Source organism: Camelus dromedarius, chromosome 17, assembly GCF_036321535.1.
Source record: "Camelus dromedarius isolate mCamDro1 chromosome 17, mCamDro1.pat, whole genome shotgun sequence".
In the NCBI taxonomy this organism is placed as follows: Eukaryota; Metazoa; Chordata; class Mammalia; order Artiodactyla; family Camelidae; genus Camelus; species Camelus dromedarius.
Genome location: NC_087452.1, coordinates 29835315 through 29849304, shown reverse-complemented (window position 1 = coordinate 29849304; position 13990 = coordinate 29835315). Strand labels below are relative to the sequence as shown.

Below are 13990 nucleotides of genomic sequence, written 5' to 3'. Positions count from 1 at the left end.
TTAACTTTGGTATTTATTTTAACTCATCAAGCAATTATAATTCTCATGGCTCCCTGATGCATTTCATACAACATAAGCTGTGATTCAACACAAATGCTTTCCTGAGGAAACATATATTTGTCATTCCATTAATGTTCTTGTCTCCAAGGTTTCTTTTCCATTGTATGAAAAGATGTTTAATATTTAAGAGACTCTTCTTTAAGTGATTCCTCCTTTTAGGCTCAATTTCTCACCCCTTGATACATTTCTTTTCTACACTCTTGAGAAGCACTGGAAAAACACATAAGCTTCCCTTTTAGTAGTGGCAGCTAAAACTAGGAGGAAAGAATCAGAAAAACATGCTTGTATTCCTGTCTTCTTAAATTGGGAGACCTTTTGGCATAAAAGTGCTCAGAAATTGATTGTTGGGAAGTTGGGGTCTGCCCTTCTTGAACATTCTCCATGACCATTCTAGAGAAGTCTTTGAGATCCAGGACACCTTGTTGGTTTGGGTTTATTCCTTCTACCCTTGGTTGGGCTCCATCCAAAGGGCAGAATCTTATGACAGGTTCAAGAAAGCCCTAGCCTTAGTGTCTGTGAAGAGAGAGCATTCTATGCAAGGAGAAAAGAATGAGAAATTCAGAAGATTCAAATGAGGACCATAGGATGCCTGGTTTAGTTATCTAAAACTAGTTATACCAAAGTTAAGTCCTGCACAGATTGTGAGATTTGACAGGTCTCTTGAAAGGAGAGATGCCCTTCCTTTCTCTCTCTCTCTTTAGTGCATCTTCTAGCACTTTCAATGCTATAAACTCTGGAGATACATAGAGAGTTTGTAGTCACACTTCCCAAGTGTTTGTGGCCTTTATTAATATGTGAGTTGAGCTGAGTTTGTGCGTTCTAAAGTCAGGTAACCCAGCTCTTTAATTTATTATCTATGGTATATTGTATAATTGCATAACCTCTAAATGCCGTTCTATTGGTCATATGTAAAGTGGGGATACTAAGGGTACTTATTGTTGGGTTGTGATTTAGTGGAGTGATGCAAATAAAGGGCTTAGCACAGTGCTTGGTGACAAGTTCACAATAAATTTTAGTCTCTATGAAAAGTAAGTCTTGAAAATGATGTAATTCTTAGATTTGATATTTAGTATATGGATAATGTTAATTCCATTCCAGATTAGAAAAATGATTTTCAAAGCACTGCTTGCTGTAATGGCAATCACAAACACTGTGGCATTAAACCGCAGCCTAGTAGTCTCAATGTAGAAAAATAGACAAATATGTCTTGTAAATATTCATCTTTTTCTACATACCTATAACTTCAATTCCTTTCCTGTGCCATTGGGAAAACTATTATGTCTTATATTATGGGTTGACTGACTGCCTTTTCATTGCTCTTAGACTATCAGCCTTGTTTGCATAATGCATAAATCCTTGTGCATGCTTCCTTAACTACCAATAAAGGAAACAGTAAAACAAGAAAAAATGACTTTAAAAACAGAACATCCTTTGAATGGTCTTACTTTTATGTACAGTAGAGTTTCTCAGCTTTGGCACAAATGACATATGGGCTGGATAATTCTTGCTTGTGGGGGCTGTCCTGTGCATTATAGAATGTTTAGCCACAATAACTCTTGCTCTCTCCCATGCCCCTAGTTTTGACAGCTCCAGATGTCTCCAGACAGTCCTTCCACAGGGGGATCTTTTGGTGTACAGGAAGAAGGAGCTCAGTTTTGGTAGTGTGTGCTTTGGGCCAAATGACAGAAGAACCTCAGGTCTAACTTCGCAGGAGGTGATGGAACTAACTGGGCATTGTGATTCTCAAAGCACTTGCTGTCAGATTCTCAGCTGATCTACTGATGCTACCGATTCAGATAGCAGGTGGAATAATCAACACTGTAGCTTTATATAGGAAAATGACTTGGCTTTAGTTTTTATTTCCCTCTCTTTCTCTCATTTTGATCTTTCCATTTGCCAAAGACAGCCAAATGAAGTTTTACAGTTAATCTTAACTGCTTATGTAATGATTTTTTTTTCTTTTTTCCCCTTTTCAGCTCCCTCAGGCACAAAAGGTAAACTCTTTTCCATCACATTCCTGTCATCCCCAGAACTCACAAGTTGTGCATGTCTCCATGCTCTTGTGCATTCAGCACTGCTCATGACCAGTGAAATGGTTTTCCTCTTATGACTTCAGAAGCCTGAAGTTGGGCAGGAGCAGAAAGGCCAACAGACTTAGCTGCCCACTATCCCCTTGCCACGTTAGTCCCACCAAAAAGCCCTATTGTGGCCGGTGGTTTGGGGTGGGAGATGGGGTGGGAAGTCTATACCTAACCATTTTGCTAATAATTCTCAAATAATAAGTCAAGAATAAGTTGGCACATTCCTTCAAACATAGCATTTCGGGTCTCCCCTGGAATACTTTCTTAGGGAGACAGATAATATGAATAATTAGTAAGGCCCAGTAACCATGTTTAGATTCTGGTCTCTTAAGCTAAATCCCTGCAACTCTCCTTGTGTTTTATTAATTGCAAAATCAACAATTTCTTTGCTGTCTCATTGCCCATACCACCCAAAGAACATTAGAGCAGAGTTCTTGCCAAAGGTCATACCCTTTCACTGGTCCTCATTAACTGTCTAGGATGATCTGGTTCCACTGTCTAGAATGTTCTCTGTCCAGAACGATTCCATGTGGTTGAAGTGCTGGCTTTGCTGTATTGTCCTCATGGCTTGTCATTGTATCCTAACAATCCTAAGGACAGTTATAGCATAAAACATGTCAGGTGATGCCTGCTGCATTGTTCTTGTGTATTTCACAAACACAAGCAAGAGTTTCAGAAGATACAGCAATTTCTGGGGCCCAAATGTGAGCTGGTTTTGTTCAAGAGTTGACGTAGGGCACCACCCCTGAATTTAAGCAGTGCCTCCTAAACTCTCTGGTTTAGAGCAGAGATGGTTTGGGGTTTTTTCTCGCTGAAAGAGATAGCACAACTGCTCTACAAAAGACAGTCTGTTCAGACCATATGGACAACCAGGGGCCTAGAAATCATTACACAATTACTCAAATATATTCGAGATATTTAAACAAGGCAAGACATGCTAGTGTATGACTTGGCTTGTGGTAATGTTTGATTACACTTCAGTGCCATCACAAAAGGACTGGACACTTCATTAAAAGTTCAAGTATTTGAGTAGAGCAACAGCTTCCAGGGTGAATATATGGTCAGGATTCCAGATTATCTGGAAGGCTCAGCTTCTTTGATAGGCCATGCTTGTTTAATTGCCCATATTTGAAAATTTTGGGGAGAGTGACAAACTCAGTGCCGAAAAATGGACTGACCTCAACTTACTGGCATTTTTTCATCAAATTTCCACTGATGCATATACAAAAGCATTCTGTTGTAAAAAGATTCCTTATGAATTTGAGGTGCCATAAGCCATGGAATTTTTAAACAAAGTTCAAAACAAACCAACACAGAATATGGTAAGAACAAATGTTGCTGGGCTGTATGATTCTTTAATAGCACTTAGCTCATCACACTCTTTCCTTCTATCATCATATCTTGACTCACATCACATGCCCTGCAAAGTGAAGCACTTATTGTGATCATAGAAAGCTCAGAATTGAGGAAGATGATTCAGTGGCTTTCCTTGTCTCCAAAAGATGTTCTGCAGCCCTAGATGATAAAGATTAGCCTTGTCTCCCATTCCTCACCATGGCTTTAAATTGTCTTCTTTCTATTAAAATAGGGAAAGGTACTTACCTTAAAAAAAAATTAAGAGCTTGTGTGAAATGATTTCAGAACTCTCTGGGTGGTTTCTGGGCAATTTAGCTCTTTGGAAAAGGAGTTTGACTATAAACCTCAGGTATCTAGGCTGGAAGATGAGGGGAGTTGAGGAGTGGCATATTGCAGACTGGAGGCATTCTCCCTCAGGGCCACTAGTCTTAGTTGGGGATATATGAGCATCCCTGTCCCTCATGGTCTTTCTCTTCCCCTCCCCAATGTTACCGAAGGCTTTTGCTAGAAGGTTAAGGTTCTTACAAGCATCAGTTCCCCTCAAATATATTGTCTCGGTGCGTGACCATCAAAGAAATATGATGGGTTCCATTCCAGCCTTTATCCGCTTGTGACCCTGAGCAAGTCTCTTAACCTCTTTAAGCCTAAAGATTCTTGTTTATTTAACAAGAATGAGAGACCGACTTTCCAGTTTTGTCATGAGAGTCATTTCTCTCACTTGCACCTAGCATAGAGCCTAACATATGCTGGACACTCATAAAATTTAGAGTTCCTATTACCATTGACTTAGCTTGGCCCCTGAGGCTCTAAAGACAGCAGTCAGACATGATATGGTAGTCTGGGACTTCCATGGTGTTTTGTGGTCCTGACTTAAGCCTAATTAATAATCACGATTTGACAAAATAGCCCAGAAGAAATGTGACACTCCTCCTGTTTCAGTAAAAACTCTGTGCATCATCCACCTGTACCTTCTATGTGGAGTCAGAAAGAAATGAAGGTTGGACTTGAAACCCCAACAAAGCAAAAGGCTTTCAGAAACAATTGTTCTTCCCAAAGCCTTTGTCATTGCCCATAGATTTCACCCATCCATGGACATAATTATAATGAGTCCCTTCCAAACGCACGAGTTTGTTGTTCTGGGGGTAAAAGGGAGACATCTCCAGCTGCTCTGCCTTTGGCCTGTTTTTCACATGAGATCATGAGTGCATACATTGGACCATATGGTGTCTGCATTTGTGCTGTGTTTTTGTTGGAATCGCTATGTATCATCTGTAACTGTTTTCTCTATAAATATTTTAAATAGTTATGACTCTGTAAACATGCTTATTTTAATCTCTTGGCTGATCTACAACTAAAAATGTCCTATTTGAGTATCGCTGTTATGTGTATCAGTCATTAATGATTGTTGTCTATAAGTTTTCATTTTTAGGATTCTAACATTTTGAAGGTCTTCCAAAACTGCTCTTCTAGCCCTTATGGCTATTTTTCTAGGACAACGATTTGTGAAAAAAAAATGTTTTGTTTTGTTTGTCCTGTGATTCTTAACCACTTCTGAGATAATTTCTAGATTCTATGAATTTCCATTCCTGATATAAAGATGGGGTAGTGCTAACTGGTTATACTCTTGACCAAATAAATATTTTCACCAAATACTTAAGCAATGTCCTGAAGTCTTGGTTAAAAAAATCCATGTAGCAATACAGACCTGATGCCTTTAAGTCATCACAAATCTGTTCTTTTTAGTGAAAATTGAATCACTTTCTGCATTAGATTGATTGTTCTTGAGTTCAACCATGAAGAGAGGTACATATGTAAGAAAGTTTTACCTTTTTTCTCCTTACATGGTACTTCTTGACTTCTACAAAAAATATCTTGGAGATTCCACTTTATAATAATAATAGCATTACCCCTAAAAATACACATTTGCAAATGTATGTTCAGTAGTCACACATGGCAAAAATTGCCCATTTTTCAAGCTGCATATTCATCCAAGTAGGTTCTATCTAAAGGAACTGAACATCAGTTGTTTCCTGTGTGATTAATTTAATCACTGTAGCATGGAGACTTGAATACTTAAATGCAAAAATACTCTTTGGGAAATTCCAAATTTGGCTATTTACATGGTTAACTTTTCCACACATGGGTACTCCCTTCTGCTTCAATTTGTGCATGCATTCACACAACTTTGGCGTTTGTAAAGATAGTTTCTTGAAGGTTTCGGAGGTACTCTTTGTCTTGCCTGGCACTATATTAGTTAATATCAGCCTGAAAATTCTAAGCAGGCATAAGCATTTTTCTCAAAACCATAGTTAAAGAAAACCACATCTCTAATCCTGTTTGGAACAGCAATTGATGGATTCAGGGCTGCACAGTATGGCGAAACGATCCCTGTTTAATAGCCAGACCGTGTGTTTTGTTTCCTGTTAGGAATAGCTTAACTTGCCTTCTTGAACAAACACAGCAGGGTTTGAGATCTGTTGTTCTATGCCTGCTGTGATATTCTGTGCTGCTTAACTTGTATGAGGACTCAGGAGTGCATAAATTAGCTTCTTAAATGAGGGTTGATTTGGGGGTTTTCTTTCAGGATGGAACAGTTTTATTAATTCCCTCCGCACAGTGTAAATGGGACCCTGAATCCATTTGCATTTTCTTTGTTTCCTTGTTTATATTTAGGAGGAATAAATGCTAGCATTCATTTATCTAAAGACTTTCCTTTCCTTTCCTTTCTTCCTTTCATTTGTGTTGTTCTTTAGGTATAAATTCATGCAAGTAGAAGTTGGCTAGCTCTTATCTCAGTGTAATCAGATTTCAGCAATTGTAGGGCATCATTTATCATTCCTCGCCTCATTTAACTTCTATACTTTGAAATGTTGAATTAACTGTCATTGAAAATAGAAAATTGAAAGTTTGCAAAGCTGCTGTTTTCAGAGAACTGTAGGTCTAGTGATTTTAGTGTTTCATCATAGTTACATAACCAGCTAAATTGATGCAAATGAAGTGCAAAATGGAGAGGTGATAACTATTTATATTTGGTTCTGGTTTATGACTCACTTGCTTTTACCTTTACTTGTTCTGTGTGTAAACTATTATACTTTGTTTTGATAACCCTGTTTTCCTCCTCATCATTTACTGTTTTATAGGAAAATATACAGGCATCTTTTATATGCATTCCCAAGCTGGAGCTGTTAAGATTGATTATCCTCAGAGTTGGAAAGATGATAGCAGCACAATGGTCTATGGCTTAAATTACTAGATTTATTTTGTGAATAAGGCAAGGGAAACAGAAACTAGAGCAAATCCAGTCACTTCAGCTCTTCCCATGGCCAGTGTGATGGATTCTGTGGAAATTTGAGTTACCACATATCGTTCAACCGTCATGATGGTCACAGAACCAAACATTTTGTTCTTTGCTGTAGTTCCATATGAGTTCATCTGTGGCAGTCCAGAGAAGCTGCCCTGCTGCTCAGGAAGGAGGTGACTTTGTAAGATTCATACCATGTGAGTCTTGGTCAACCCCTTTCCTATTGGCCCTGTTCAGATGTGTGTTTGGGATCATAAATAAATGATTGCAAGACCCTCAGATTCAAAGTACATGACTGATGGCAGGATGGCCAGCAAAACAGTGCACAGGGGCTCCAGCTGAAGTCCCATGTGGGCTGATGAGGGACAATGGAGCTCCATTTTGGAAGCAGGATGCTATTTGCATTTCTTATTTGAAAGAAATAATTTGTTAATGTTAAACAGCCTCATAATGTATGCCTACTGATGTATCTGGAAAAAATGTTCAGGTTGTACCCATTTTCATATATATTTGAACTTTTGTAGCATTTATGTACTATTTTATAATAAGGAAAAAAGCAAGGTAACAACAGAGATTCAATATCATTATGAAAAAATGAAAGGTTTTGTTTTTGTTTTTTTTTCAGCTTTTATGCTGTTGAGCATGAAAATTAGTAAAAGCCTTTAACATTGCTAGCATATCGAGAACTTTCACATTTGCATGCTATGACCCAATAATCCTCTTTTGGAGAATCTAGCCTTAATTGGTTAATAGCTTGCAATTTCTTTTATAATGAGGAAAAGAAGTGCCAAAATACCAAGAAATAGAAACGTGGTTGCAAAAGTTACAGAAGTTCTAAAAGATAGATTATTAGGGTCTATCTATTTCAAAATTATAAGTCAAAAAGAGATTTAAAAATATAAAAAAAAATTAATTTTAAAATCAAAATTTGGTATTTTATGTATATTATGGTCCTATTGTGTGTATGTGTATGTGTGTGTAAACATACAAACATGTACAAAACAATATTAAAAAAAAAGAAGTGCATGGGTGTGTTTAATAGTGGATATTCCCTCATGGTAGGAGAAAAGTATTTATTTTGTATTATTCTTAATATATTTCTGTATTTTTCAAATCCTGTGCAATGAGCACATATTATTTTTATAATAGTGATGAACTAAATGTATACTTATAAAACAGTAAATGGAGTAAACTAACAAGGGTTAGTCTAACAATTGTCAGCTGAGCCCAACTCCCCTCAGAAACAAACAAAAAGTGGGAAACTCAAACTCTTGTGAAAACACGCATATAATTACACTGATACTTGGTACAGAGAGCTCTAATCAGAAGGATGATGGTTTGTAAATGATGGGTTGTCTTGCATGAGACAAATCTAAAAAGTACCTTTGTTTATCAATAATCTTTATTTCCTACCAGAAGAGAGGTCATTTTTGATCTTTAGTCAAAGGCCTTGTCTGCGTTGGATGCTTTGAATGATATTAATCTGAGTTTGGGAAATCCATGAAAATAGTAGTTGTGTGGTGAAACGCTGGAGGTCACCCACCCCACATGCACCTCAGTTGGAGGTGTTGCCTATCCTACCCACACCTCAGTGCAGGACTGGATGGAAGGAAGGGGCTACCTGGGCTTAAAAATGGGAAAATTGGAGCTGATGAGAATGACATTTACCCAAGTTGCTACATGGAGAGTGCTGTTGTTGCACTGTCCAGCCCTTTATGGTGCTTGTGTGACACAATGGGGCTATTGCATTCTTGTGGTAGAGGTAGGAAAGCTCAGTAGTTCTGAGGACCAACTTCAAGGTTGGCTGAAGGTGGAGTTGAGGCCCAGCCCTGTGAGCTATCCCTTGAAACCTTGGGCCCAGGACCATGAGCCCAGGTTTCCTTATTGTCATATAGGGTGCACACATCCCCCTCACAGGACTTTCCTGAGAAGTAGGAGTAGCACTTGCCAGGGCCCACCCACACTGATTGCTTAACTCAAGGTGGTGGTGGCTGTGGCAGGAGCCATAATACTATAGATAATGCCGGTCCATTATTCCTTGTTTAATAGAGACACTGCTAATGCAGATAAAGCAAAATGGTTTTGAAACACTGATGTAATCTGGTGTTCTTCCAAAAATAGGACTAGTATTTGTAAAGTTGGAAACCATGAATTGATAAATTCCTAACAGGTCAATGCTTTCTAGTCCCAGACTTACTTTTTAATGTCTTAGAAATTTAAACTCTTCTTTTAAAACTTCTCATTTATTTAAGATGTGAATGCATTCTACTATTTATTTAAATCAAGCACAACTATAAAATATGACTCTTTTGAGATGTAAGAACAATACAAACTCTACTCATAACATTACTAAAATGAAACTCCCTTTTCTTTTGAAAGTCAAAGAAACATCTGAATAAAAACCAACTGAATTTTAAAAACTTGTTTTCATTACAGTTGTTCTTACATGACTCCCCCCCCAAGAAATATATAAATCCTTCTTCTTTCTATGTAGAAAGGAAGGCAGAGGATTGAGAAAAGTTTGTTCAAAAAGCCTAACAAATGGGGATATTGTGGTATTAATGTCAGCATAACCCATATCAAGCCTGGGACAGAATTGAAGAGGACATGGCACTGATGTTCTGGTTTCCTTGCTTCTAGATACAATTCTGTAGGTCATTCGTATTGATCCTAAGGCAATATTGAACTCAAAAAATTGGATTACCATTTTGAGGTCTCCTCTGTATTTATTGGTAGATTCAGAACACCTGTATCCATCACTTGACACACTAGATGTGTTTCCTGAAAAACCAGTATATGAATCTACACCTTATTGGTCAAGATACCAGAAAAGAGTATCATTTAAAGGACAGCTGCATGGAATAGCTTAATGAAGGAAAGAATTAGGTGACGTAGAATGTGTAAACTTGAGCCAGAAATACATTTTTTCCTGATTATGTTACAATGTTTCCATTAGTTCAAAGGAGAGAGGAAGAGAGCACACACAGTGAACACCATTTCAACATAGGACTAAACAAAATCAATACAATTCAATGACTAATTTGAAAACCGAATCTATGTCAAAATATAAATCGATGTCAAATCTATATCAGATCAATGACAAATCACCATCAGTGATTTTAATCTGTATATAGGTCCTCACAGTAGGGGATTTCCTCAGTGGCAGATGTAGTAGGTAAATGCTATGAGTTACTCAAGAGAAAACACACACTTAAACACTATACACTCATAGGCATAGCCTTGCCTTTCTTTACTTTTTTTGGCAGAATTTTTTAATACAAACAATTCTAATTTTCATCAGCAGAATTTCCCTACCTGTATTGTTTCTGCACATTAAAATTGGAAAGTTAGTCATTTTAATAAATCAACTGCCTTTTCAGTTTTTCATACTAAATTCATATATTTGTTGGTCTGGTCGTAGCTCAGCTGCCTGATCCCTTTTCCAGTCACCTTATTCACTGGTCAGACCCCCAATTAATGGAAATATATTCATTACAAGCCCAAATGTAGTCCAGTTCCATGAGAGCTGGAGGGATGGCTCTGTGAAAGCTTCCAGATATCTCACGCCAAAGGATTCAACTGGAATGACCCTCTGGGGTAAACTGGAGCAGTTGTGCAATCATGTACAGCAAAACTACTGAGAAGTCGAAAGACAGAAAGTTAGATGTTTATCCCTTCAAATTAACTGGAAGGATTTTGAAAACCCAGCCTAGTTTCATGAGGTAAAAAAATGTCAGGCAAAGGACTAATGCCATGGTATGGACTTTCTTTTTCCAGAAATGACTCATGGAATTGAACCACTTGCTGAATCATGAGCCCTGTACGCTTGGATTGGACCCATCCATGTTTGCCCAGGCCTGGGACACATTAGATGATTTGGCTGGGTGCTTAGAAGTGTCAGTCCCTTCTTTCCCGATCCCTTTCTTCCCGAACAGTTTCCTTCCCAATGTGCACCCTTCCCAATCTTCTTTAATATTTACAATTATCACCACCAACAACTGCTTTCTAAAGCATATTATTTTTATCATGGAATAAAGGAGAAGTGTTTTTCTATTTTGTATATATAATTCAAATGCAGAGATGGATGAAGTTCAAATATGGTAGAGCGGTGGGTGGATTTCAAAGAAGATTTTGAACTTCTCTCCCTAGCCTAGAATGGTCTTTATGAGATCAGTTGCACTTGATAGATGCGCCAGGCAGTGTACCAGGTGATTTAAATCTACAATTGTATTTAATCCCCCCCGCTAAATTCTTGAGGATATTCCTAGTTTAGGGATACTTTGCTTGGTAACCTCTTTTACCATACTCCAAATCCTTAGGACAAAAATACGACATTTGTCTTTGTAACTGCCTCCCTAAACAGGAGGCTGAGGGTAGAGTGATTTGGACAGGGCCGCCAGTGTCAGGGGGCTAAGGCTCAAACCCCTATCCTGCTGCCTTCTGTGGCCTAGAGCAAGGTACTTTGCCCCTTTATCTTCAATGTCTTCATCTGTGAGACGGGCATAGACACTTTACAGTGTTAAATTAAGGATATATTGATGTAAAATGTTTAAAACAATGTTTGGTAACAGCAAGACATGTTTGGAAATAGAATATGGAGGGGTGGAAGGGTGGATGGGTAGATAGGAGAAAGGATGGATGAGTGGAAGGATGGATACATAAAGATGACTCAGCAAGTTTGAATAACCTGTCCTGGGATGATTCAGGCCTATTTACTTCTGTAGCTCATTTTTCCTCTCTGTGTTGCTTTCCAAGGAAGTCACAGTGTTCAACTAGGCTGTGCTGTTTTTTTTTTTTTTCAAGTCATTTCCCTTTACTTCTGTAACATTATGAACATTTTGCCCCTGTCAGCAGCAGCAGCACATAGGTAGCAGCTTCTCATGCCCTTGTTACAATCTAGGTTTGACTGTACTGGCACAGTCAGGACACACAAAGAAAGAGGCAAAGTGAAGGAACCAAGAGCAAACAGAGGCTGCACAATTGAAATGGACAGTGCTAACCCTAGAATTCTGTCCGAATTCTGGTACCAATTGTCTGTGACTCCTTTTCTTGCCTGGGACTCATTTATAAAGTAAATAAAAGGACAGGATTAAAATAAATTCATTCAAGGATCATTTGCTGAGCATTTCTTACGTACTAGGCTGTATACTAATGCTGTGGATAGAAGAGGAATCATTCCCAACTCCTGCCCTCAGAGTTCACAGGCTCTACAGAATTCCCAGCTTTCTTCCAGCCATAGTATTCAGTGACTTTGCTGTATTAACCGTTTGCACAAATTTGGTCCTAGATTGTATCTTAGGTTGTAGAGTAAATATGATTATCTTTGTAGTGAAGTTTGAGAACATCTGGTTTCTATTTCCACTTTGTTAGGGAAGGTTTTATGGAGGAAGCAGCATTTCAGGGGGTCTTTAAACAAGGGGAAGATTTTTGTCCCAGGGCCCCGAAGCCCCGTCAGTTGGCTGTGTCTTCAGGCATCTCTTTGGGAGGTGTCTAAACCATGTTTATGAAAATATAAATCTTTGGCCACAGTGGGGGGGTCAGTTATGTCATAGCTCATCATGAATATTGGCCAAAATCGAGTGCCCCATGATAATTCCTATTGTTCTTATTTGGAGGTACTCCTGAAATAAACGTGTTGTAACCTGATAAATAAATAAAGCAGTTCCTTAAGAAACAGCTTTTAGATATGTTAATCAGTACTATTCTCTTGTCCGTGCATTTGCTTATATATGTGTCCTTGGTCAAAGACAGCATCCTCCATCTGTCTAGATGTTTACTTATAAAATGTATTCCCTGCTTAATGACTTGTATCTCTGAAACACTGGGAAAAAAAGAAACAACATAACAATTTTCCTGAATAGTAAAAATTATTAGAAGAAAGTTATTTTGAGATTCTCATACAGATGTTCCATTATCATCCAGCATTATCATTCACAAAGTTGTCTTCAGATTGTTAAAAAGAGAAATAAAGAACAAATAAATTCAACAATTTAGTTCATACAAGATACAATTAAAGTTGAAAGAGGGAAATCTGTTTACTTTTATATTTAGAATGCAACTTAAAATACAGTGAATCTCATAAGAATTCAGGATCTCCACATCGCAGATGCAAGTAATAATGATTCAGTAAGAAAGGAAAAGTCTTAGCTAAAAGCAAGATGTCATTTATGTGGTATTCTCAAGGACTGAGTGATGATGCTTTACCAAGACAATCAAATGCAAAGCAAGGGGGAAATGTTATTTGGAAGGTTTATTTATTCTTCTTTCTTATTATTACTCTACACTGCTACTTTGTTAGTGCCTTAAATTATTCAGGATTCAGGCATCTTGCAAAAATATTGAAAAAATGCCAGTACAGAATGAGAATCTACACAATTGCTTGTGTCCTTAATTTGTCTACATTTTAAAAGAAAAGCAGTTCATCTGAGTAGTATTGTAAAAGGTAGATAATTCATACTGCTTACATTGAAAGAATCAGCCCTTCAATTAAAAATAATAATGCTTGCTTTTTCTAAATCTCTTCTTATGAAGAACATCCAAAATACTGATAATCAAATATAATATGTTTTACCCAGAATATAAAAACTTTTTATTCTGATAGCATTTTCATGTCAATGTGTTACCATGGATTGTTTAAAGGACTATTTTGATCTTTGTGCAAAAAAGGGATTTTAAACATAGGATTATTATTGTTATTTATTTATTTTTAAGGCATTAATATTCATTGCAAGCACATGCTTTTATGTGGTTTTGTTTATAAAATGTTTTCTGTAAGTGAGAATTTGTGGGGATGTTCTTATCATTAAAATTTTCAATTATACAGAAAATAGACAAATACAAAAATCACTTAATCAAAGATACACGCATGCACACACACAGAGCCAATGGCGACTTAGGAATCTTTCGGTTCTATCATTGAAGCAAGCTATTCTTGCTTTCCTTCTCATTTCAAAATGACTTCATAGATTACTGAGTAAATGAATTTTAAATGTGCATATGTGTGTATAAAGCCTCTCATTTTTAACTAGCCACTATTAAAACAGTCAGCAAATTTCATGATTATCACTGATAGCTGTGGCAATCTAAATAACATGAGAGTAAGAGTCACAGCCAGAATCAGATCATGTTAACATTAGCCAAGCAGACAATGTTGGTACATTGTCTCTTTTCAAGCATAAAATGCACCAATAAG

General features: G+C 37.5%; 1 protein-coding gene across 1 annotated transcript in view; it reads left to right on the top strand.

The window, feature by feature from the left end:
- CACNA2D3 (calcium voltage-gated channel auxiliary subunit alpha2delta 3) overlaps positions 1-13990 on the top strand; it is a 776511-nt gene that overhangs the window by 549405 nt on the left and 213116 nt on the right. The window contains exon 14 of the mRNA XM_064496418.1: positions 2037-2054. Coding sequence (XP_064352488.1) covers positions 2037-2054 — 18 coding nt within the window. The remainder of the gene's footprint in view (positions 1-2036; positions 2055-13990) is intronic.